Source organism: Amphiprion ocellaris, chromosome 4 (assembly GCF_022539595.1).
Source record: "Amphiprion ocellaris isolate individual 3 ecotype Okinawa chromosome 4, ASM2253959v1, whole genome shotgun sequence".
Taxonomy (NCBI): domain Eukaryota; kingdom Metazoa; phylum Chordata; class Actinopteri; family Pomacentridae; genus Amphiprion; species Amphiprion ocellaris.
The window spans coordinates 19,379,761-19,405,710 of NC_072769.1; the positions used below are offsets into that span (position 1 = coordinate 19,379,761).

At 37.9% G+C, this 25,950-nt stretch overlaps 1 protein-coding gene and 1 long non-coding RNA gene across 5 annotated transcripts in view; one reads left to right on the top strand and one right to left on the bottom strand.

The window, feature by feature from the left end:
- Positions 1-1,165: 1,165 nt before the first annotated feature.
- Positions 1,166-3,251, bottom strand: cdkn2a/b (cyclin-dependent kinase inhibitor 2A/B (p15, inhibits CDK4)). The gene is made up of 2 exons (XM_023291763.3): positions 2,875-3,251; positions 1,166-1,930 (listed from the first exon to the last, which is right to left on the bottom strand). Exons 1-2 carry the CDS (start codon positions 2,995-2,997, stop codon positions 1,679-1,681), a joined length of 375 nt encoding a protein of 124 aa, XP_023147531.1. The 5' UTR covers positions 2,998-3,251; the 3' UTR covers positions 1,166-1,678.
- A 147-nt stretch (positions 3,252-3,398) lies between these two features.
- The window catches only part of LOC118471743 (uncharacterized), a 117,689-nt gene continuing 95,137 nt past the window's right edge, over positions 3,399-25,950 (top strand). For all 4 annotated transcript variants that reach the window (XR_008601451.1, XR_008601453.1, XR_008601454.1 and 1 more), the window contains exon 1: positions 3,399-3,531. This is a non-coding gene — a long non-coding RNA (uncharacterized LOC118471743). The remainder of the gene's footprint in view (positions 3,532-25,950) is intronic.

The following is a 25,950-nucleotide window of genomic DNA, read 5'->3' on the forward strand; positions in this document are numbered from 1 at the left end:
AGCTATTCCTCAAAAAACATTTTTGACATAATTCCATTAAAATTTTTAAGTTCCCTTTTATACTTTTAAAGAAATTGTAATATTTGTATTACTATCCCAAGCTCTTTATCACTGATATCATACAAGAGGTGATGAAGTGCAAAAACTTGGAGGAAATGCATTGAAAAGTGTCAACAAAATGGATGTTGACATTCGTCTATTGCTGTTCTGTGTAATATTCTTTTTCCCCCCAATTATCAAAATGTTCAAAATCTGTTATAAAGGGGAAAATAATCATATTTCAAACATGAAATCATTCTTATGTGGACCAAAACTATAATACAATTACAAATTACTATTCTTAACCAAAATGACAAAAATGGAAAAAAAACACAGATTTTTATACAAGTCATTTTTGATCCACTTACGGAAGAGTGCTGGGTCCAATCACTCGTGCATCTAAGGGTTAAATAATAAATGACTGCATCGGCCTGGACCTAACTGTCACATTTAACAATGAAAAATCGACCGTGGCGAGGACTCGGATCATGAGCTGTTAGGAAAAACTGTGGATGAACACTACTGAAGATAGCACTAAATTAATCAGAAATACAGTCTAGACATTGTTAATGTGGTAAATGATTATTCTAGCTGGAAATTTTTAAAGGAATATCTCCATAGAGGTACAGAGGAACATTTCCAGCAACCATCACTCCTGTGTTCTAATGCTACATTGTGTTAGCTAATGGTGTTGAAAGGCTAAATGATGATTAGAAAACTCTTGTACAGTTATGTTGGTACATGAATAAAAGTGTGAGTTTTCATGGAAAACATGAAATTGTCTGGGTGACCCAAACTTCTGAACGTTAATGTATGTGATCTGAATCCGTTAATTTAAAAAAAAGAAAGAAAAAAAAAAGCTGAGAAAAAGGAAATCTAGGGAGAAGCCATCCGGCAGTTTAAGTTGTTGCCCTGAGGTTATTGTACACTTTGTTCACTTGGTGTTGCCACAGGCTTATTTTTCAACACTCTTCTTCGAACCAACTGTATTCAAATACGGAAATCAACAAACTGAACTGAAGCGAAAAATAACTGCTTGAGGCTAAAAATTCTCTCCAGTAACCCAACTTTTAGACAGAATATAAAGCACAGTTCCAATTTGATTAAACCTGCTCAAAACACAAACTCTCTGAAATGAAAGTTTATTAAAGTGCATAACATCCGAGATCTGCATAATATTTGTACAAACAGGAAAAAGAACAGTGCATCAGTTAAACATCTAATGTTCAAATGTGCAAAACATTTGATTGCTTTTAGTTTTTTTTGGTTAAATATTAGACATGAATGGGAATTTAAAAAAAAAACAAAACAATCCTTACCGTGCACTGCACCGTGATTATTAGGAGTTAAAACTGCAGCAAAAACACTGTGTAGCAGATTGAGCGTTGCAGGATATGTGTGTTATCTCTCATCCCAGCGGCCCTGTGCCCACCCACAACCCTGATTTCGTTAAGAATAAAATAATGTTAAGTATTCAGCAAACGACAGTCAAATAAATAAAAAGATATTTCACATCAAATTGCCGTAATGCGTAATTTCGGCTGCAGGCCTCTCCTCTCCAGGCCGCGCGTCTCCGCTCAGAACCAGCAGCAGCAGGAAATAAAACACATCACAGCCCGGTTTGTGTCTGTTGTCGTTTCTACAGAGTCTCCAAGAAAGCAACGACATCCCTATGTCCGTTCTGTGCAGCCAAATCGATGGGCAGACGGTTCGCGTGGTCCCTGGCCCGCGGGTCAGCCAGGAATTTCACCAGCAGCCGCGCAGTGTCCAGAAAGCCCGTCCTGGCCGCGTCGTGCAGCGGCGTGGATCCGGTGCTGCGGTCAGCGACGTTGGGATCCGCTCCGTGTTCCAGCAACGCCTGAGCCACCGAGGAGCTGCCCATCATCATCACCTTCACAGGAACATGGCTGTTATTTAATTACATCACCACACCAGGTGACAAAAACACACCCTGACTGCTGCAAAAAGGAGGGCATTACGCACGTGGATAAATGTTCTTTGTGCTTTTAACGCACTTTTTCCCCCTTCTTTATCAGGGTATATTTGCAGATTTGTGGAAAAAAAGGACAATTAGAGTTGTTTTTGGGCCTATGAATAAGTGGAAATATGGTCAGATGTTATCTCTCATTGAGTATCATTTGCTTGAGTGGAAATGAGCAAATGCAAGCTTCTATTTTACATCTAAACATTTTTTAAAAATCTGCAAAAAGCTCCTATGCATTTAGCTGAAATAGCAATTAAATAAATTGGGAAAGACAACTGAGTGTTTCTCCACATTAAAGTTGCTTGATAACTCAATTTTAAAGGCAACATAAATGTAAAAATATGGTTGTTTATGTGCCATGGACAGCTGGAGTTGTTATGCTGCTGATCCTGTTGTAATTATCGGTTTTAGAGATAAAGAACAGTATCTCACCTGGATGTTTTACGGGGTTGCACGGGATAATTATTTTATTATTGCTTTCGATTTGATGTGCGAGTTATAAAACAATCTAGAGCAAAACTGAAGAATCGAAGCGCTCAAGCCGCTGCAGCAGAACCTACTTTCAAACTGACAGTTTATTTAGCTTTAGGCAATTTGCAGCTAAATCCATTATATAAATCCTAAAAGGAGAGCTGGGTTGTGCGTTTTTGTTTTTGTTTTTTTGTCGGTAAAAAATAAGCAGATCGCTGCGTAATTTGGAGAAGCGTTACTTTTTCCAAACTTAAGCCGAATTAAAAAAATTTTAAAAAATAGGTCATGTTCATGTTCCCTGGTTGTGGGTTTCTCTATGACAGACATGCAGCTGGTTGCCATCTGAACTTAACTAGTGTTTTGTTTGCGTCTCCACCGACCTGCACCGCGGTTCGTCCAAATTTGTTCACCCCGTTAACCGGAGCTCCTGCCCGCAGAAGATCCTCCACGTCCGCCGTGTTCCCCTTCGCCGCTGCGGTCGTCAGCTTGTCCTGGAGAGACATTTCCCCGCCGCCGGGATCCTCCGAGTGGTGACTTGACAGGTAGATCGGGTGATGCTTCTTGTTCGAGGAGGAACCACAACAAGCTGGAGCGGACGCACGCCGGGGCGCCCGTCGAATGAAACCGCGGCTTGTGCTCGGTTTTGTTCCGCCGCTCGGGGCTCCAGCGTCCCCCGGGAGCTCCTCAGTGCGTCCGGGCCGCCGGCTGCTGGGGTGACCGGAGCATCGCCTGTCTGTCTGTCCGTCCGTCCGTCCAGCCGTCTGTCGCTCGGTCGGTGTCTGTCCGGACTTGTCTTTATTTTGAATGGATGACGTCACCGCTGCTGCTGCAGTGGCGCGATCGTGCGCATGCGCAGCCCCAGCTGGACTTGACAGAAGCAGAAGCGCCACATTTTGTTTCCTCGATTCCTGCTGCGGGGATAAAGGAGGTCAAGTTTTACGGACACACCTCCAAAAAAAGCCCAAAAAACCAGTCTGTTTCTGGGCGGTTAATGATTTAAATTAAAAACGCTGCAGCCACTGGATGAAAGCAAATAGGTAGGCTACATTTCCTTCTTATTCTTGTGTAGGCCCAGGCTGCACACTTCACTGAAAAGTTTTTCTCCACTATTTTTTTTCTAACTTTATTTACTTTGCAAACACAGATTAAAAAAATACAATCACTAAACAAAGTACGATGCTTTAAAGGTGACAGAAAGGCTTTATTCATCCAGGAATGAGATCCACAAGCTTCACAGCTGCGTTTGCAGTAATTAATAGGTTCACATTTCCCAGCTGTAACTTTAAAAGATTGTTCTAAAGTTCATCCTAGTCGAGTGAGCAATCTCACTGTAGGGCTTTTTAACTGCAGTGTTGGAGCTTTCAATTATATCACATTTTTGTCATTAATGAAAGAGTCCACAAATGTACTGATTTCTTTTACCTCGCTATACTTTAATCTTACAAAAGTCCTTAAAATGCTCAGAAAGAAAAAGGAGATTTAAGGATCAATAGTTCTGTGGTTCCATACGCTGGTGAAGATCATGTGATGTGAGTCAAAGGTCCAGAAAAACTACTAAGTGGATCTTGAAGTGTTTTTTTTTATTACTCCGCCAAGGAACACGGAGTTATGTAATGATTGGTGTTGGTTTGTCTGTCTGTCTGTCTGTCTGTTAGCAACATTACTCAAAAATGTACCAACGGATTTGGATGAAATTTTCAGGGAAGGTCAGAAATGGCACAAAGACCAAGTGATTAGATTTTGGCAGCTTATAGTCTGGATCCACGGATTTGTTAAAGATTTTTGTGTCATTGTGAGATAGCAACACGGCATCAATGTAACTATGACAACAAGTGAACACTATTTCAGCTGCCTGCTGACGATCACATGACTGTGATCCTACTACAAATCCACCGCTGTGGACTTATCCATCAAAAATGATACAAGGAACAATTGATTAAATTGTGGGGGTGTTTCTGAGTTCCATCAATTCCCGCCGCCTGCTACATATTTAGGTCACGTGATTCAGTATCCGTACTTAATGTACACATGGATAACACACACCTGTGCTCAGCGCAAGGTCATTTTGTTTGTGGGTGCATCTATATTAAATGGCCACATTCTATAGTGCTGTGATTTGTGATTATCAATAACTAATAAACAAATGCTGCATTTCTAAAAATAAAAAATGCAGCATTTCTGACAATGCCATATGTGGGAATGAACAGCCTTGGCACTTACTGCACTCTCTGACTGCTTTTGTTGTTACTTTTGTGTTGCCAGACAATGAAAGTCAATAAAAGGCCAACTAATTCCCTGTCACACTCCACCAACTTTACAACTAGAGGAGCACTCAGAGAGCGCAGTATTCCGCCAAGGCTGCTCAGTTGTTGTGTGATTTCTGACGGGTAAGTTCGCCGCGGTGGATCTGTAGTAGGATCACAATCGTGATCGTCAGCAGGCAGCTGAAATAGTGTTCACTTGTTGTCATAGTTACAGAGATGCTGTGTCGCTATCTCACAATGACACAAAAATCTTTAACAAATCCGTGGATCCAGACTATAAACTGCATCAGTGCCAAAATCTAATCACTTGGTCCTTGTGTCATTTCTGACCTTCCGCGAAAATTTCATTCAAATCCGTTGGTCCGTTTTTGAGTAATGTTGCTAACAGACAGACAGACAGACGGATAAACATACGCTGATCATCACATAACTCTACCGTGTTCCTTGGCAGAGTAATGATATAGTGATACATACACTAAGCAGCATAGAGCATTTGTCGGCTCTGGGACTTTGGTTAACTCTTAATTATTCAACTTCTACCAGCAACACTTGTAATCTATATGTTACTGCTTCACTGCACTAAAACACTAAGTCAGATTCTTTGTTTGTGAAAAGCTACTCAGCAATAAAACTTTCTGATACTGTTGGTAATAAGACAGGCTGGTTGTCTGCCCTAAAATACCTGAAATATACAGCACACACGGCTCTGGAAAATATGATGCAGCAACTGTTCTAAGTCGTCTGCGACAAACTGAAACAAAGCTTTTAAAAAAAAGGTCAGTTTTTGCTGAGGAGGCTGATCCCAGTTTTGTCAACATAGCAGAGGAACCAAATGCATCACCTCAGTAGAGGCCTTTCACAGAATGATGGGAATGTCCATCTGTCTCCACAAAGTCGCAGACTGCAGCCACTGTGTGTGAACAATAGCTGCTATATGTGTCAATATAAGTAATATACGTGTCTTCATAGAGGATGTGGTTGTCACAGTGAAACTATAACATTCTGCTTTTACGTTGTTTAACCAGCTTCACCACGACTAAATTAAGATTTTTAAAAAAAAAAAAAAACGTGACAACCTTGATGGAGGAGAGACAACCACACGATCACTGTGTTCCCAGCCTCTGTCAGGAATGCAACATGAGAATAGCTGGACTGATGGAATAACGGGTGCTAGATACACCTCAGTATCACAGTAAAACCATCAGACTGAACAAGTTCTGACACTGGGCTGAGATTGAGGAAGTTTAGTCTTGAATTATGATTCTTACTTTTTAATTAAACAGGGCAACACACGACTCAGGATTAATTTTTTTAAAAGAAAAACCTGCACTGGCTTGTGTATACGTAGCCTCTGTGCGCTCGGCTGGGCTGTGTGTGGTGTGTACTTCTGTCAAGATGTTCATTATCTTATCTTGCTGTACGGTTTCTGAGGAAGAGGGCAAATTTTGAAACTATCTTTCAAAGACACAGCACGTCTTGTGATTAACTGTATTTCTGATGAACAGTTTGAGGATTTTGATTATTCACCGTGGCTGTGGGCGACCGATAGTTCCTGCTTTTATTTTCTGAATGAATAGCAATGCTGCATTCAGGGTGATATGTAATGATGCAAATTAAAACTGAAACTTATATTTTGAGGCTGAATTAGTGACTTAGAAGGTAGTCAGACACCATTTTGAAGCCGCTGTCAGTGAGGTCAAGTTATGGTCATTTATACAGCACATTTAAAACAGCAGGGGTTGGACGAGCGCTCCAGTAGACAAGAAGTTAAATATTAGTATATATTAATATTCATATTAAACATTTATGATGTCAATTTACATCGTAAATTTTAAATCCTACATTACATAAAATGCAATTTCTTAAACTAAATTAAATGGTATGGCTAAAACCCTACGGTACTATTAATAATAATTGTAATTATTTACCTGCTGTCTAACTCATTTTAGTTCAGGGTCCACATTCAGCCTTGTTTGTGGGCTGGACCAGTTAAATCAGAGCATAATAACCTATAAATAACGACAACTCCAAATATTTCCCTTTGTCTTAGTGCAAAAAAGTACCTTCTGAAAATATTTCCATTTAAGGAATTATTTTTTTAATAAACATCATGAGCAAACTGAAATTTCTTAAGAAAAATAAATTCAATTTCGACAACATTATACCTCAGTTTATCATTTACACATTGCAACTTCCAGATCACGACATTTCTACAAAGACACAAAACAGTTAGTCACAGGTATCTGGAACTGAATGATATAATGTTTTACTTTAAAAAACAAAGAAAACAAGACCATTATAAAAAGTGAGACACTAAACAACAAAAGTGAGAAACAAAATAAAAAAAAAACGAGACGACACGAAACAAAGCAAAAAAGAGACAAAAAATTAGACAAAAAAGTTCCAAGGTGACAAAAAAATGGACAAACGACAGAAGTCAGACAAAAAGAACAAAAACAAGACAAAACATTACAAAACTGAGACACAAAATGACAAAATGTGACAAAAAGAGCAATAAAGTATTTTACTTCAAAAATCAAAACAACTTGTCAAGCTCTAGAAATTATTTCAAATTTACAGTTATAATTTGCACTTGATATCTTGTCTATAATTTTCACATTTTGCAAAGTCGTCCTGAGGGTCAGACTGGACCCTCTGGAGGTCCGGTTTTGGCCCACGGGCCGCATGTTTGACACCCCTGTACTAATACAACCATGAGAGACTTAATTGCAAGTAAAAGTTACGCAGTTACAATTATGCATAAATTACATAAGCTACATCAGAAACAATTACTTAAAAGTGTAATTTTTTAAAATTTTGCAGCAGACTGCATAACTATGACAACTAAGTTACATTTTATATTATTTTACGTCTTCATGATGTAGCTGGTCAAGATGAAGTTTATTTTCTCTTTTTCTATGGTCATCATGCACTTTTCTATGCAAAAGTTACATTTTCTGTAAGGTGAACAAGAGTCAGTTCAACCTCAAGCAGCAAATATTCACCAAAACAAAATGATTCTTCATTAGTTAATGCATGAATGCACGTCTTAATTTCCATAATTTTCCTTAACTGCCGTTTTAATGCTGAAAACACCCTGATGTCTTTTTATAGCCCTGCTAGGTAGCATCAGTTATCTCCTCGGTTGGTTGCTCAGAGGAGCCTGTGTTTGTTGAGTGTTACCACAAGATTCGAGTCGTTATAGAAATTTTCGGCTCTCAACTGTCATAAACTGACAGATCCCAAAGAAAAGTAGTTGGTGGTCCAACGTTTGCACACACCACAATCACTGTTTGGTTAAAAAAAAAAGGGTTAATATAATAAGTAGCAGTGTACTAGCGTTTGAATAAAAGCTAAGTTTTATTGTTTGTTTGCCGCAGGGGTTGTGATTAATCCCTTTAATTTGAAAGAAATCAATGCAATATGTGATTTTAAATTTTAATTTAGATTTTTATAAGCAAAAATAAATATATATGTAGTAAAAATGATGTTATTTTCCTCTGAACTGTAGCAAAGCAGTAGAATAAGGTAGCATACAATGTGGAAAAATAGAAGTGTGTGTCTGAGCAGTTGGATGATAATTGATTGTAACTTGACTGTGCAGCTAATAAAATATGTAATTACTAATTTTAATTTAGATTTTTACAAGAAGAAATAAATATGTATAATTAAAAAATATGTTATTATCCTCTGAATTGTAGCAAAGTAATAGAATAAGGTAGCATACAATGGAAAAATATTTACAACTTAACTTGGCAGCTAATTAATTTGTAATTTTTAATTTTATTTTAGATTTTTATGAGAAGAAATAAATATATGTAATGAAAAATGTTATTTTCCTCTGAATTGTGGCAAAGTAGTGGAATAAGGTGGCATACAATGGAAAAATGTAAGTGTATGTGAGCAGTTAGATGATAATTGATTATAACTTGACTTTGCAGCTAATAAAATATGTCATTTTTATGTTAATTTAGATTTTTGTAATAATAATAGTAATAATATATATATATATATATATATATATATATATATATATATATATATAAAAAATAAAATTTTCCTCAGAATTGTAACAAAGCAGTAGAATAAGGTAGCATTGGATAAATATTCATATCTTAACTTTACAACTCATACAATATGTAATTTAAATTTTATTTAGATTATATATATATATATATATATGTATATATATATATATATATATATATATATATATATATATATATATATATATATATATTTAAAAATATGCTATTTTCTCCTGAATTGTTGCAAAGTAGTTGTATAAGGTAGCATATAATGGAAAAATATAAGTGTGTCTGAGCAGTTAGATGAAAACTGATTATAACTTGACTTTGCAATAAAATGTGTCATTTTTTATTTTAGTTTAGATTTTTGTAAGAAGAAATAATATATGTAGTAAAAATGATGTTATTTTCCTCTGAATTGTAGCAAAGCAGTAGAATAAGGTAGCATACAATGTGGAAAAATATAAGTGTGTGTCTGAGCAGTTGGATGATAATTGATTGTAACTAGCATACAAAGGAAAAGTATTCATATCTTAACTTTACAGCTAGTACAATATGTAATTATTAATTTTAATGTAGATTTTTACAAGAAGAAATAAGTATGTATAATAAAAATTATGTTATTATCCTCTGAGCTGTAGCAAAGTAATAGAATAAGGCAGCATACAGTGGAAAAATGTGTGTGAAAGCAGTTAGATGATGCAGATAATTGATGATAACTTGACTTTGCAGCTAGTAAAATATGTAATTTTTAATTTTAATTTAGATTTTTATAAGAAGAAATAAATATATATATAGTCAAAAATATGTCATTTCTTCTGAATTGTAGCAAAGTAGTAGGATAAGGTAGCATACAATGTGGAAAAATGTGTGAGACTAGACTTTGCAGTTTTTTGATTTGTGTACCACAGAATACTTGATGTAGGACTGTTAGGTCACCGGTGGCGAAGTCAGACACTAAAACAGTGTGTGGTGATGTGCGTCAATACTCTTAATTCTCCATTTATTTGTGTAAATGTGAGCAGACCTGCACGGAATGTGTGTTCGTCTTGAGGTTGAGCCTGTAGCGATGGAGGCTGAGTGTGGGTGGAGGTGTGTTGGCCTGGAAGTCCCCTGTGTGCGAGCGTGTGTGTGTGTGTGTGTGTGTGTGTGTGTGTGTGTGTGTGTGTGTGTGTGTGTGTGTGTGTGTGTGTGAGAGATTGGTGTTAGAAAAAAGAGGACACTGTGAATGATTGCAGACGTTATGCCTTTTATGCTCTGTTTAAAGTATGGGAAAGTAAACAGGTCACAGTTTTACCCAACGAAAGGACAAAAAAAATAAAAGGAGACAATTAAAGCTTGCTTTTAATAACAACCATCCAAGGCCATCATCAAAACATGTCTTATTCGGCGGTTTGTCTTTGTAGGGCTTGACTTCATGACATCAGTGCATTTGGAACGTTCTTTTGGTCAGAAAAATGCTTTAAGAAGAAAGTCCTCCTCTTCGCAGCTAAATTTAGCCGCTTAGTTTGGAGAAAAGCGGTCAATAGTGATGTGGGCATCATTGTAATCTGTCAGTTATATGGTGTTTCCCACAGAACCTCCTCCGACTTACATACAGCTGGGTGCTCAGTTTGACGTCTGGCTTCTAAAACTGAACCAAAACTCACCGGATTTGGTTGTTCGGCTTTTGATTTCTTTCTTCCTCTTCGCTCTGTATCGAACTGTGCTTTGCATACTAAAATAGCTGCGCAATCCAAACCACTGTCCTCGACAGTCGAGAAGGGGAATACCTACGCTCTGATTCCCGACGAATGAAATCACCTCCTGCTGACTGTTCATTTGAAATCCCCCTTTTATTGTCTGTTTAAATGGTGTTTTTGTCTGCCCTTTTCATCACTATAATGCTTCTTGCTAATGAATTTATCACTTTATATAACTGTAAAAGGCCAGATTTGCAGCGATAGGACACATTCAACTCACTCTCAGCTCTTTTTCAAGCTCAGTTCATTCTCTTCCTGTGCCATTTCCACATCAAAGACAAGCCTGTAGGTACAGATAAAGGACTTTTTTGCAAATAGTTGGACTTTAACAGTTCAGCCTTGGTTCAAATATGACATTTCAGCCTCTTCAGAGCAGCCGTATGTCAACAAATTTAACATTTCTCTGAAGTACGCCGAACACTCATGCTCCACCTTGATTCTGCCTCCACCCAGTGGAACTAGTTTTCTATGTTGGACCACACTTCTAACAAGGAAAGCACCCAGACATCAGAAATCTTGGAAAGAATTGTGGCAGCAATCACAGCAACATAGAATGTGGCCATTTAATATAGATGTACCCACAAACAAAATGACCTTGCGCTGAGCACAGTCATGTGTTACACATGTGTACGTTAAGTACGGATACCGAATCACTTGACCTAAATATGTAGTGGGCGGCGGGAGTTAGGGCTGCAGCTATCGATTAATCGACTAATCGTATGTCTCTGTCTCATGCACGTTATGGCATCAGAAACGGAGTGCGGTGTGCAACTGAAATAACCGTCCGGGCGGAACACGCATATATAATATATGCACGATACAGAATGGATGTCCATGGGATGTCAGCTGCGGATGTTCGTGCTGATGGACGGACATCCACGCTGTATCGTGCATATATTGTAGATGCTGCAGCCCTAGCGGGAATTGATGAGACTTGGAAACACCCCCACAATTTAATCAATTGTTCCTTGTATCATTTCCGACGGATAAGTCCTGATGAGTTCACAGTGGATTTGTAGTAGGATCACAATCATGTGATCGTTAGCAGGCAGCTGATGTAGTGTTCACTTGTTGTCATAGTTACAGCTATCTCGCAATGATACAGAAATCTTTAACAAATCCGTGGATCCAGACTGTAAGCTGCATCACTGCCAAAATCTAATCACTTGGTCCTTGTGTCATTTCTGACCTTCCCTGAAAATTTCACCAAAATCCATTGGTCCATTTTAAAGGAATGTTGCTTACAGACAGACAGACAGACAGACAGACAGACAGACAGACAGACAGACAGACAGACACCGATTGCCACATAACTCTGCCGTGTTCCTTGGCAGAGTAATAAGTTAATTTGTCTTTATTTGAGTGCATTCGCGATGTTAGTCGGTGAGATGCTTTGCTAAGTTTCGTTGTGGCTTCTGTGGGGTCCGTTCGTCCCTTTTTGAGTAATGTTGCTAACAGACAGACGGACAAACGTACGCCGATCACCACATAATTCCACCAAGGAACGTAGCAGAGTAATGACGGTTTCTGGCAAGCAGTTCTGCACAACATGTGGTATTTCACCGTGCTGTGATGAAGCGCTGCCCTTCTCACACCCTGGTCTTTCACATTGTTTGATTTTTAATTGTGTCTTCTTGATGTCATTGGTGTCTTTGTGACATTTTGCAGAGATTTCATTATTACAACAGACTGTTTTTCAGAGCTGCAGTGTGTCAGTGAAGTTAAATTGCACAACGTTTCAATGAGGTTACGGCTCAGTTTACTTCACGAGTCCCGTGAAGCCCTTCCTCCACTATTTGCAGGCTGCTCATTACATCAAAGGCGCATCACAATCTGTGACTTAGGTTAAGCACACACAATTCAGCATACTGTATTGCAGATAAAGCCTTTGTGATGTTGGTATTTTCGCTTTGAAGTCCCCTTTTGTCAGAACACTTTCCATGAGCTGAGGGATAACGGCCAGACAGAGGCAGGGTTTTGTTTTAAACCTGAGGTTACTTTTTAACGGCGACATAATCGATTCATTCATTCTGTCATAATATTCAGCAAGTCTTGAATTCTTTCTGCCTTACTAATCTCGCTCATCCAAAATAGAGTCGGGCTAAGAGACACCACCCTGAACAGAAGTTGAATTGTTTATTGAATATTTGACATGCTGCATTTCTGAATCACTGCTTCTAGCGGGATAAAACTAAATAAATGTCAGTTTTTATGTAAAAGACAAGTATTTACAAGCAGAAGCAATTTCCTTGTATTTACCAGTCAAACCACAGTGTGCATTAGGTTGAAAGGCCTTCTGGCTCAGACTGGGCTCATTGTGTGGAAATACTCGAGGTTATCTACTCGCAGTGATGCATAAGTTAGATCAGGGCTGTGAAACGTAGGATGACTGAGATGACATTAACTGCAATCTTTCAATACAAGTCACTGCTCACTGCCCACTGTACTGTCACAACTTTTATGTTTATTTTTTGGGATAAATTTTATACATTTACAAGGCAGGGGGACAACTAAACCTTTTTCCTTAATAGTTAGAACTTCAGTGTGTGTGTGGTGTGTCAGTTCAGGTGGTCAGGATTACTACACAGATGTGGAAATGAATGTAAATTTTAAATTATTTCTAGATCGTGACAAGTTGTAAAATACTATATTGTTCAGTTCCAGGGACCTGTGACCTAAGAAATCAGGGTGTTTTTGGCATTAAAACAGCAGTTAAGGAGAACTATGGAAATTAAGTTTGGACACACCTTTTCATTCAGTGGTTTTTATTTCATTATTTTCTATGTTGTAGATTAATACTGGTGACATCAAAGCTATAAAAGAATACATATGGAATTATGTTGTAAACAAAAAAGTGTTGATCTTCAGTAATAACCTACAATGTAGAAAATAGAATAAATAAATAAAAAGCATTGAAGGAGAAGGTGTGTCCAAACTTTTGACTTTTAGTGTACATTCATGCATTAACTTTTGAAGAATCTTTTTTTTGGGGGGGGTGAATATTTGCTGCTTGAGGTTGTATTGACTTTTGTTCACTTTACAGAAAATGTAACTTTTGCATACATGATGACCGTCTAAAAATGAGACCTGGATTTATTATGATTTACCCAGCATACAGTACACAAGCATGCTTAGAGGAATTAAATAAACTTTATCTTGACCATCTTCAACATCAAAATGTAAAATAATATATAATATCATTTAGCAGTCGTAGTTATGCAGTCACTTGTAATTGTTTCTGATGTAACTATTTTTTGCATAACTTTTACTTTGCAATTGAGTTTGTCTCATGATTGGGGCCAAAACCGGCCCACCAGAGGGTCCAGTCCAGCCCCAGAATGACTTTGCAAAATGTAAAAATTACAGAGAAGACATGAACTGCAAATTATACATTTGAAACACTGTAAATGTTGATCTTAAAGTTAAATACTTTATTGCTCTTTTTGTCACATTTTGTGTCTCATTTTTGTAATATTTTGTCTTGTTTATGTTGTTTTTTTTAAAAAGTAAAATACAATATCATTCAGTTCCAGATTCCTGTGACTAAATATTTTGTGTCTTTGTAGATAAACTGTGATCTGTAAGTTGTAATGTGTAAATGATAAACTGAGGCATAACATTGTTGAAACTGAATTTATTTCTCTTAAGAAATTTTATTTTGTTCATAATGTTTTGCAAAGCGATAGTTCAATAAATGTGAACATTTTCAGAATGTAGTTTTTTTTTGCACTAAAACAAAGAAAAACTTTGGAATTGTGGTTATTTATCGGTTATTATGCTGAGATTTTACTGGTCACTTGAGATAAAATTGGGCTGAATGTGGCCCCTGAGTTAGAATGTTGAAAACTGAATAGCAGATTCATGCTCTGCTTTATTATTTGTCTCATAGTGATTGAGAGTGATGCATCCATAGATTGTGTAAAATCAGCTCTCAAATCCCATGTGTTCTGGTTGTACATGACAGACAAGTTTAATATCCACTAGAGGTTACAGCAATTGTTCTGCATTTTGATGTACATCAGTTGTGTTCATGTTGTTGCCTTAAATGTCAAGCGCGATAAAAAGGTTATCTGTGATTGCTGAATCATACTCTCATAGTAGCTGGAGGAGTTTCACCTCTCGGTAAACATCCGCAGTTTAACTCATTGATTTGAATGATCGAATTTTTGTTTTTCTGATAGCTGGGTCAAAATGTGTTTCCCAAGAAACTCAACCTGAAACGTGTCCTGCTAGAATGTATTGATGGTTTCGTGGCCTTTACACCCATGTGTGGAAGTCTGTGGATAGTATCTGGTGAGTGCTGAGTGAGCGCCACCCCTGGTCTAATTTCATCACACATGCCATATCAATGAGCTGTTTGTGAGCAGATTTTCAGGGGCTCGGCTGCAGATGGATTGCAGAAGGAGGGAGGGAGCTGAGAGTACTTGGGATTTGCTTCCGCTGACATTTTTTTTGTTGTGCCAGTCGAATGCAGCCGCCGCCCACATACTGTACAGATGAGTGTCTGGAGCTGCCTTATTAATGCCGAAACAGACAGACAAATAGAAAGAGTGTGTCAGTAAAGGGTGAAAGAGCTAGCTGTCAGAAGGCTAACAGAGTTTTTACGTTGTTTAGATAGTTGACTCTAACAAGGAGTCCATTGTGCATTGACATGTAGTGTCTGCCTGCGGTCAGAGATAGAACAGTTTCTAATAATATGCACGTTTTAATGCTGTTATTCTTCCTGGAGCAGTTGAAATGTACTGCATAGTCAGCTTACAGCTGTGTGTTTTTCCAGGATTTTGGACAGGATGACAACACACTCCGACACACTGGGCAATAAAAGCAGTATTTGAGTCCTGCCATGTTTGACTAATGATTAACAAGACGGTGACATCACTCCTCCTTATTATGACACTGATTACTGGCAGCACCTTTGAGATATGCTTACACAAACAAAACTGGCAGCTTTATGAAAACTTTATGAGAGAAAGCACTTTTTTTTGTCAACAGAAGCCACAAAGGCACGCATTTTTTAATTTTTCAAATGAATTTCTTTTGAATTTCTTTACAGTTTCACATTAAGACGCTGACTCATTCTTGCCCAGTTAGGGCAGCTTGTGGCCGGGTTTAAAGTAAATTTCAGGGCATGCAGATCTTCACTGTAATCATGGAAGCACGAGGGATAGGGCTGTAAAACAAACAGCCACGGTGACTCAACAAGTAGTTGTTGTCACCATGAGATGCTGAAATCGCCTATTTTAGCATTCCTATGCTTCAGCAAGACTTATTTGTGAGCTTTTTACATATTTGCCATGAAGTACTGCTTTCCAGCCTGGTTCTTTGCTAGCCTCTCTGTTCTAAAACCTATTGAACAGCTTTATTAAAAAAAAAAAAAAAAAAAAGCCATCAAAGTTTTTGACAAAAATCCAGTCATTGTGCAATCTTAAAGAAATATCAATTCATAAGCCTTGACAATGTCAAATTATTTAAAAGTGCTCGCTTAATATACAGTGCCCTGAAAAAGTATTTGCCCCTTCTCGAATTAAGACCATCAAACAAAATTAAATATTAGACAAAGATAACCAATGTAAACACAAAATGCAGTTTTTAACTGATGATTTAATGTTTTAAGGGCAAAAAGCTATCCAAACATACCTGCAGAGGTGGGTAGAGTATCCAGAAATTGTACTCAAGTAAGAGTAACACTACTTCAAAATAATATCACTCAAGTAGAAGTAAAAAATAGTCATCCAAAAAATTACTCAAGTAAGAGTAAAAAAGTATTTGGTGAAAAGACTACTCAAGTACTGAGTAACTGTTTGATTGTAGTGTCCGATTTATTTTTTAGAAATGATGTTCTCGTTACTCTCGTTACTACCCACCTCTGCCTACGTGGAAAAGTAATTGCCCCCCTTGTTAAATCATGAGTTAACTGTGGCTAATCACATTTTTGGAAAGCGAGTTCAATTTCACTACGGTGAGAGACATTATCCACAAATAGAGAAAACATGGAACAGTGGTGAACCTTCCCAGGAGTGTCCGGCTGACCAAAAATACCCCAAGAGCAGAGCGACGACTCATTCAGGAGGTCACAAAGGAACCCAGGACAACATATAAAGATCTTCTCCCTTGGCTTAGTTAAGGTCAGTGTTTATGACTCAACAATAAGGAAGAGACTGGGCAAAAATGGATCCATGGCAGAGTTTCAAGGTAAAACCACTGCTGACCAAAAAGAACATAAAGGCTCGTCTTACTTTTGCAAACAAACATCTGAATGATCCCCAAGACTTTTAGGAGAATATTCTATGGACGGACGAGATGAAAGTTGAACTTTATGGAAGGTGTGTGTCTCGTTACAAGAGATCTTCATACCAACAGTCAAACATGGTGGTGGTAATTTGATGGTCTGAGGCTGCTTTGCTGCTTCAGGACCTGGACGACTTGCTGTGATTGATGGAACCATGAATTCTGTTCTCTACCAGAAAACCCTGAAGGACAATGTTTGGCCATCAGTTTGTGACTTCAAATTGAAGCACACTTGGGTTCTGTAGCAGGACAACAATCCAAAACACACCAGCAAGTCGACTTCTGAATGGCTTTAAAAAACTAAATGACGGTTTTGGAGTGGCCTAGACCAAGTCTGAACTTGAATCCTATTGAAATGCTGTGGCATGACCTTAAAAAGGCTGTTCATGCTCGGAAACCCTCCAGTGTTGCTAAATTAAAACAATTCCGCAAATAAGAGTGGACCAAAATATCTCCACAGAGATGTGAAAGACTCATTGCCAGTTATAGAAAACACTTGATTTCAGTTGTTGCCGCTGAGGGTAGCCCAACCAGTTATTAGCTTTAGGGGGCAATTACTTTTTCACACAGGGCCAGGTAGCTTTGAATAGTTTATTTTCCTTAATAAATAAAAATCATTTAAAAACTGCATTTTGTGTTTACTTGGGTTATCTTTGTCTGATATTTACATTTGTTTGATCATCTTAAACAATAAAGTGGGGAAAGACTTTTTCATGGCACTGTATAAGTCTATGAATGGGATGGTCCACCGCCCCTGGGGCATTTTATCAAAAAGAGAAATGGTTTTCATAAGACAAGGTCAGCCAACAGGGGTGATTGTGAAGTAAAATTTAGAAAGTCCTCCTTTGCACAGAATGCCTTATCTATTAAAGGTTGCACAAACTGGAATACTTTACCTACAGCTATCAGAGAAAGCTCCACCTTTGTCAGTTTTAAGAGACAGTATAAGGCATGACTGATTAACAATCAAACTTACAAGCATAGGCACTTTAAAAACAGGCACTGCAACTATAGAAAGCACTTTATTAAAATAATAACACTTTAGTGTAGGCTTAACCTAGCCAGAATTAATTTATCATCATTGTCTTTGTTTTACTATATTGTTTTATATGTCTGTAACCCTGTATGTTTTTCTTGTATGTTTGGGACAACTGATGGAAATTAGCACTTGTGCTAAATCCGGCTTATTTACTGCTGCATTGTGTAAACTTCTGTGATTGTACATTCATTAATATGCACTGTCCCATCCAAATAAATGAAGAAATGAAATTATAAAATTCTTATTAGCTTGTAGCCAGCATGTTAAAGTTAAAAAGATGCTTCTGCTGGTTTTCGATGGCAGTATGTACGCTGTTGCAGCAGATCAGCTCTTCCCCTGGATGAGTTCCTGCCAGAGCTGGTTTTGTCCGCTCTTAGAGTTGTGTGGGTGGCCGAAATGCCGTCATGCTCCGCTCAGAAGCAGCCTTATCAAAGTGAGTCACATTAATGCAAAACATATTCATACAAACTTTTATAAACACTTAAATAAGTGCAGGACAACAAGTTTGGGGAGGAAAATATTTCAGAATTCATCATAATTTCAGACACTATTATTCACACTCCCAGCGTTTTATCAGAGATATTAAAGAACACTGAGTTTATTTATGTACTTACAGAACAGACAAGATAATAGTCAGCTTTGATACAAGGTGAGCTTCGATGGATCTGTTTGCTCTGTGGTGAGGGTGTGGTCAGTTGTTTCTCCCCTGTGGTTTCTGCAGACTCTGCTTTCATACGAGTGGATTGTGAAGTAAACTTGGAACTTTCCCTCCGTGAATATTGTTCTCGTAAAACAATCTGCCTCCGAGAAATCAGGCATGCACTGCTGTACGCGGACTTCCTGTGTGTCTACCATTGACCGAGGGGGCGTTTAGTCACCGGAGATGCATTGTGGTCTGATCATGACCGAATCATCAACCTAAAAACAACATCAGAGGACATGAACATTAATGAAGGCTGATAGACACCATGAACCTGACACAAACGGAATAACTTTGTAAAATTTCGAAGGAATATTGAAGCAAAATTAGATAAATATGCTGCAAAATGGCGGAATGTGTGTTTGTTTCGAATTACAAGTGAACAAAATGGAGGGTCGGTGCATAGTATTTATACAGACTTCTTCCTTGTAATTGTCTGACGTTTCAGATGAACAGAAAGAGAAACCTGACGCTCCTAACAGAACAACATCACATGATAACGCAGTCTTATGATCGCCAATGAAGGTGATATGACTCATACTTTTCATGCCACTGCAGTTCCAGCTCGTATACTTCATGACAGACCTTTGCTTTTTTTGATAAGAGCTTGGCATTTCATTTGATATGAATTGCCAGAACAGCAGTCATTATGTAGCGGAAATTACCTAAAGGATCATTATTTTACAATCAGCAAACCTTAGGTTACCTTTTTAAAACAAAAATAAAATGTGCTGGACGTTCAACTTTGTGGATTTTTTTTCAATTATGTGTCCACCAGGGGGCAGGATTGATTCTAAATTAAACTGGTCATTGATTTGAACTGAAATGCACAAATATAGTCGCACTTCTGCTGAGAATGCAGGTGCACTATGGAGTAATTATAATTAGTTAAATACAAGAAGAGGGATTTTTTTTATCACAGTATAATCAGCAGTTGAGTTGTAGTATACTCCCAAATGACGAGTAACTATAAAGGGCTTATTTACTATAATTGAACATGATACAGGTGGCCTCTTCAGTCATTTTGTCTCAGCAAATAATTCAGTTATCAGCTAACGGAATGAACAATTGCCAGGACACGGCGAGCACGAGCAGCCAGAGATTACTGGGACCAAGTGTTAGATGTTGAAGTCAGCAGAGAGGAGATGGAGGATGCGGCCGTGTGGTTTGAGCTCCTCTCAGACAGATAATGTGTGTAGTCACCCGCCCTCTCACTCCCCCACCACCACCACCACCACCACCACCACCACCACCTCTGCCTCCCGCATCAACACCATCCCTCCGGGCAATATGAGACGTCTGGGAGAGCAGAGGGGTGAAACTGGAGAGATGGCGCAGTCACTGGCCCATGTAATAGAACGATGGAGGAGTGTGTGACATGCACGCACACACACACACACACACACACACACACACACACACACACATGCATTTATAAGTTGTATGTCTGGTGGTGTTTAGACAGCAGAGCTCCGGTCTTCATTTTGGCCGTAATTGTATTTCCTCTTTTAGTTCTTGCAATGCTCGGAGAGTTTGGCTGCAAACGATTCATTTTTGGCAATAATTCCGTAACTTTTTTTAAAATGTAAAGCTCGTCACAACAGTTCCAGCTCAAAAAGCAAAGAAGAAAAATATTAAAACAATGCAGACAACGCAGGATCTAAACCAGGGGTGTCAAACATGCGGATCGTGGGTCAATAGAGGCCCGCCAGAGGATCTAATCCGGCCCACAGGTCGACTTTGTAAAGTGTAAAAATTACAGAGAAGACATTAACTGCAAACTGTAAATTTGTAAAACTATAAATTTCAAACAATTTGTAGACAAGCTGTTTTGATCATAAAGTAAAATATCATATTGGTCATTGTTCTTTTGTTGTTTTGTGTCTCATTTTTTGTAATATTTAGTGTTGTTTATTGACTGACTTTTGACACTTGTCTCATGTTTTCGTCATTTTGTTCCTCATTTTTGTCGTTTTCTTTCTGTTTTGTCTGGCTTGTGTTTTTTCTCTTATTTTTGTCATTTTGTGTTTCATTTTATTCATTGTTTTGTGCATCATTTTTGTCGTTTTGTGTTTGTTTTTTGTTGCTTTGTTTCTTTTTTGTCATTTTTTGTCTTGTTTGTTTCATTTGTGTATTTTTGTCTTGTTTTTGTCCATTCTTTTGTTACTTTGTAACTTTTTTATCAAATTTTTTGTCTCTTGTTCTATGTTGTTTCATTTTTCTCATTTCTTTCTCGCTTTTGTTGATCGTGCGTCATTTTTGTCATTTTGAGTCTCATTTTTGTAATATTTTGTATTGTTTTTTGTCTTTTTTTCTCTGACTTTTTGATCATAAAGTAAAATCCTGTATCATTCAGTTCCAGATTTCTATGACTAAATGTTGTGTGCCTTTGTAGATAAACTGTGATCTGTAAGTTGTAATGTGTAAATGATAAACTGAGGCATAATGTTGTTGAAATTGAATTTATCCTTCTTAAGAAATTTCAGGTTATTCATAATGTTTTGTAAAAACATAGTTCATTAAATGTGAACATTTTCAGAATGAACTTTTTTACACTAAAACAAAAGGGAAATTTTGGAGTTGTGGTTATTTATAGGTTATTATGCTCTGATTTTACTGGTCACTTGAGATCAAATTGCACTGAATGTTGTCCCTGAACTAAAATGAGTTTGACACCCCTGGTTTAAATTAATGATTAGTTGTCTTCCAATTATTCCTATAGTCTGGAGAAAATTCTAAATATTCGTAAAAAAAAAACACATCTCTCAATTCCCGAAATATCATGTAACATGTTGGTAGCACTTCACACAAATAAGCACTGCACATTATCTAAGCTGATTTTTTATTTAGAAGTGTAACAGGAGAAAATGAGAAATGAGGAATGACAATGTTTCTATTCTGTGTCTCTTTTATAACATGTGCCTACTGTCTGTGAGCTTTCTTAAACTCATTAAAAGACATGAATAAAGCTGTGCTGCTGCTAGTTAGATGGGATTTATTTGTAGTAGAGCTCAGAATGAAAAGTGTAATTGTACATGGTCAGAAAAGCTACAAAGAACAAAGTTTGTTAGACAGACTTACAGTACAGCAGTATTACACAGCAGTCGGTTAACAAAACTTATTCAAATTACTAACTGAAATGTGTACTTTGTGTTTTATAGCAACTCACAGATATGTAAGATATGCTATATAATATTTAAATCACATTGCATTAAATCCTTATAGATGTGATGTCAAAAAAGACATCAATGGTTTTTGATGTCTTTTCAGTGGTTTTTATGCATATAATATAAAACCGCTTCCATAGGTACACACCATGACATTAGCAAACCATGATTTTTATTGACATAATAACACATCTCTGTAGTTTTTTCAGGCTGCATGCTTAAAGTTGCACAAAAACATGTATTAAACATAGCTTGTAAACGCAGGGAAAGAATATTTTCCTGCCCCCAGGGTGGTAATTTCTCTGTGTTTACTACTGGTCCAACAGCTTTAGCAGCTTCCTGTCATGTGATCTGACTGTCTCCAGGAGGTCTGGACCAAACACCTGTCATCAGGAAGCAGGGAGGGGAGGCCTGGTTCTCTCATCAGGGACATTGCCATAGCAAACATGTAAACACAAGCATGAACGCAGGCAGAAGGACACGTAAAGACGCTGCTGTCTGTATACCTGGCTGTCCTTATGTGTTCCAAACTGTATTGAAAGGTAAAAGTGAAAGTTTTCAGAACCCAGCAATTTACTGCTCGCCAGTTTTTTAGACTAAAAGACTAAAAAGACTGGCCGGAAGCACAAGAGCCACATGACGAAATGAAACAAATGCCCCGTTGTCTGGCAGTGCATGTGACAGCAATGCTGCACGCAGCGCGAGAAGCAAACAATCACAAATTCCACTTGCAGATGGTGAAGAATATGTCATAAATCATCGTTAACTTCTAATACGATTCCTGCTGGTTCCACAACCGTCCACCTGAGGACGAGGCTTCCTGTTTACATCTGCACCACTAGATGGCACTGTGCCAACAGCAATTACCCCTTCTCAGAGCACGCTGACCTTATTCCCTATCTATCTAATTACACATTAGACCTGTAATATGCCATTCCACATCCATGGGTCTCAGATGAATGGTTTCCCCCTCCCTTCCTCTTTTCATCTCTCTCTCCTCCCATCCTTCCCTCTTCCTCCCCCATCTTCACACTGTTCCGGCCAGCTTCCCTCAATTACTGTCACGGGCAGGCCACAACATCGGGGAGACTCTGTGGGTGGATTGGAGGATGGGTTGGGAGAGGAGGGAGGAGGAGGAGATGTGTATATGGATATGATGAGAGGAGGAGACAGTTGCTGAAATACCAGCACGCGGTATATGTTTACAGGTGTGCTTATATGTGTGTGGGCATGCATGCCTGCTTCCTCCATGCCTGTGCATCTGTGCACTTGTGTGATATGCCCATGGGGCAGTTGCTTTCCACATGCCATAGCTGTTGTTGCTACAATGATGTGACAACAACAGTTTGACATTTTGTGAAGGATAAATATATTCCACTTAGAATGAAGCTATTACCCTCTAGTAGTTGTGGTGAAAAAGAAAAGGGTGAAAATTATGACAGCGGCTGCAAAATTAGGCAGACCGTTATTTGTTTAGGATGGTTTTGCTCATATGTTATGCCTTGCAGTCCGCCAGTGGATACTTCCATGTTCAGTTCTGAAATGCAGAGTACAGAGTTTTTTGATCCTTTGAACCTTGCTTGACATATGAGCAAGTTTGTTGCTAGGTTTTTGCACTTTGATGTTTGTATTTGTTTCCATTAAGTACAGTTACATGACTTTCAAAGCTAAATCTCATGAAAGTTTGCCCCTCATTTACTCTGAATAAAGAGTCACATCGCGAGCTGTAAAACTATACTTGCACAGTAGATATTTTTTGTTTTTACACCACTAATATACAGTATACTGCAGTAGGTCTTCTGTTTATGACGTCCTCAACCTACGGCGTTTTGTGATTACGTTGCCATCACCCTTATATTTATTAAGAAAGTCTTGTTCCATCATTCCGGTGTTTGCAACGTTAAAAAAAAATTGCGTGGGAACTAGTTGGCAAGTGGAGTGGACGAATACATCGTCACGCAGCGCTATATGAAGAAGACAGCTTCGTTTACATTCGCTGGTTGTACGCCACATTGGATTGTGCTACATTTGCTTTCTTTCATTTGTGTTGTTTTTTTGGAAACTTTTTGCCTGTCATTATGGCCCCAAAACATAAGTTAGACTCTTCTGATGGCAGTGCTTCAAAGAAAAGGAAAACCATCTCCATGGAAGGGAAGTTAGATATAATAAAACGCTTGGAAACGGGTTAAACACCGATGAACATCAGCCAGTTACTTGGCCTAAGTCCCACGACTGTCTCAATGATCATCGGCGATAAAAAGCATATACTTGAACATGTGAAAAGATCTGCTCTGATGAAATCATCCGTGATTACAATGCACCATAGTGGTGTGATTATTGAGATGGAACTTAGTGTACATATGTGAGTTCCAACTTACGGCAAAAATTGCGTTACGTCACGCCGTAGGAACAGAATTCCAACGAAACCCCCTGTATTTAGTTTCTTCTGGAACGTTTTAATGTTACAAAAACAATTCCAGGACTCCACAGGACTGTACATATACTACCATTCAAAAGTTCACACTTTTATTCATGTGCTAACATAACTGTACAAGGGTTTTCTAATCATCAATGAGCCTTTCAACACCATTAGCTAACACAATGTAGCATTAGAACACAGGAGTGATGGTTGCTGGAAATGTTCCTCTGTATCTCTATGTAGATATTCCATTAAAAATCAGCTGTTTCCAGCTAGAATAGTCATTTACCACATTAACAATGTCTAGACTGTATTTCTGATTAATGTTATCTTCATTGAAAAAAAATGATTTTCTTTCAAAAATAAGTACATTTCTAAGTGACCCCAAAGCTTTTGAACAGTAGTGTATAAATTTAAGTTTTAATGTTTTCTTGATTATAGTAATCAGACAGATATAGCCTGCTTTTGAGAGTTTATTGTTCGGTTTGCCTTGAGATGTTTGGGGGAGTTTTAAATGGTTGACCACACTTGTTTTCTCAAAGCCTTTTAGCATACATACATATGGGGGCTGTGACCATATTTTGACATAATGAAGATTTCACGTGGTTGAAAATGTTAGCCATCCACCTACCTGTGATGAGTGTATATTTACCTCCTTTAAATAGTGATTTTCATGACGAGTATTCGGCAACAGGACAGAGCTGTTGCTTTTGATGAGTTCCCCTGATTCCCAGCATTGACTTATTGTGCTCCATTCATTCTTATTAGTCTGAACAGATTTGGGCTGTGTCTCAGTTTTAGCAACACTAACAGTTTGGGCCAAGCAGCAACATCCTCAGCTTGAAGTTGAAGCTGCTGCAGAAATGGTTTTAAGTGCTCATTAGACCCAAAAAATCTCTGCTTCCGATAAAAAAAAACATTCAAGCAGCATCATGTTCTCCAATGAAATACTGAGCCACTACATTATTTCCACAAATCATGATGATGCCATTAGTTCAATTCATTCTGGTATATGTTTTTTTTCAGGTGAGCAAATGTTCTCTTTCTTAATTGTTTCCAACTGTAATGTAATTTATATGCAATTTTTGCTTAAAGTTGAATGTGTACAGTGCACCTTGCCCATAGGCTAACATGCCATCTATGCTGATGTGTGTTAGCTGTGTGTTCCAGTCAGGTTTAAAGTGTCACTCCAACCATTTTGCCATGATTCCTATAAGGGTCATTCCAGAATTGGAGGACATTTTATGTCCCATCCATCACATTTCAAATCATCCATGTACAAAATACCAAAACATGCAGTTGTTGATAAATATACTTGTCCTGAGACCAAACCTAAAAAAACTAGGAGAAAATAATGTTTGAAAATATTTTAAAAATAACAAATAAGTCTGGAGTTCCCCCTAAAATGCCATTTTTCTCTTGACCCACCCCTCTGATGACCAAATTGAATCTCAAAACAGTTACGATGAAAGTTAAATCTCCTTTTATTATTTTTTCATTGATGTCATTGATGTGGAAACATTTTATTTAATCAACATAATATTTTAAATAATTACTATTATGCATGGAACGCGTTTCCAACGACAACCCTGTTAGCATAACCTTTTTAGCTGGTAGAAGAAGAAGATACAGTGAATCACATGAAATTTTTTAAAATGCAAACTGACAGATTTGCAGTTCATAATAGCTTTCTTGTGTAGATGATTCAGTGCTGAAAGCTTTAAGTGCTCAGGACTTTAAATGTTTCAGCTCAAATCAACCATTCATTACCTTTTCATACATAAATGCCTCCTTTTATTTGACAAATTA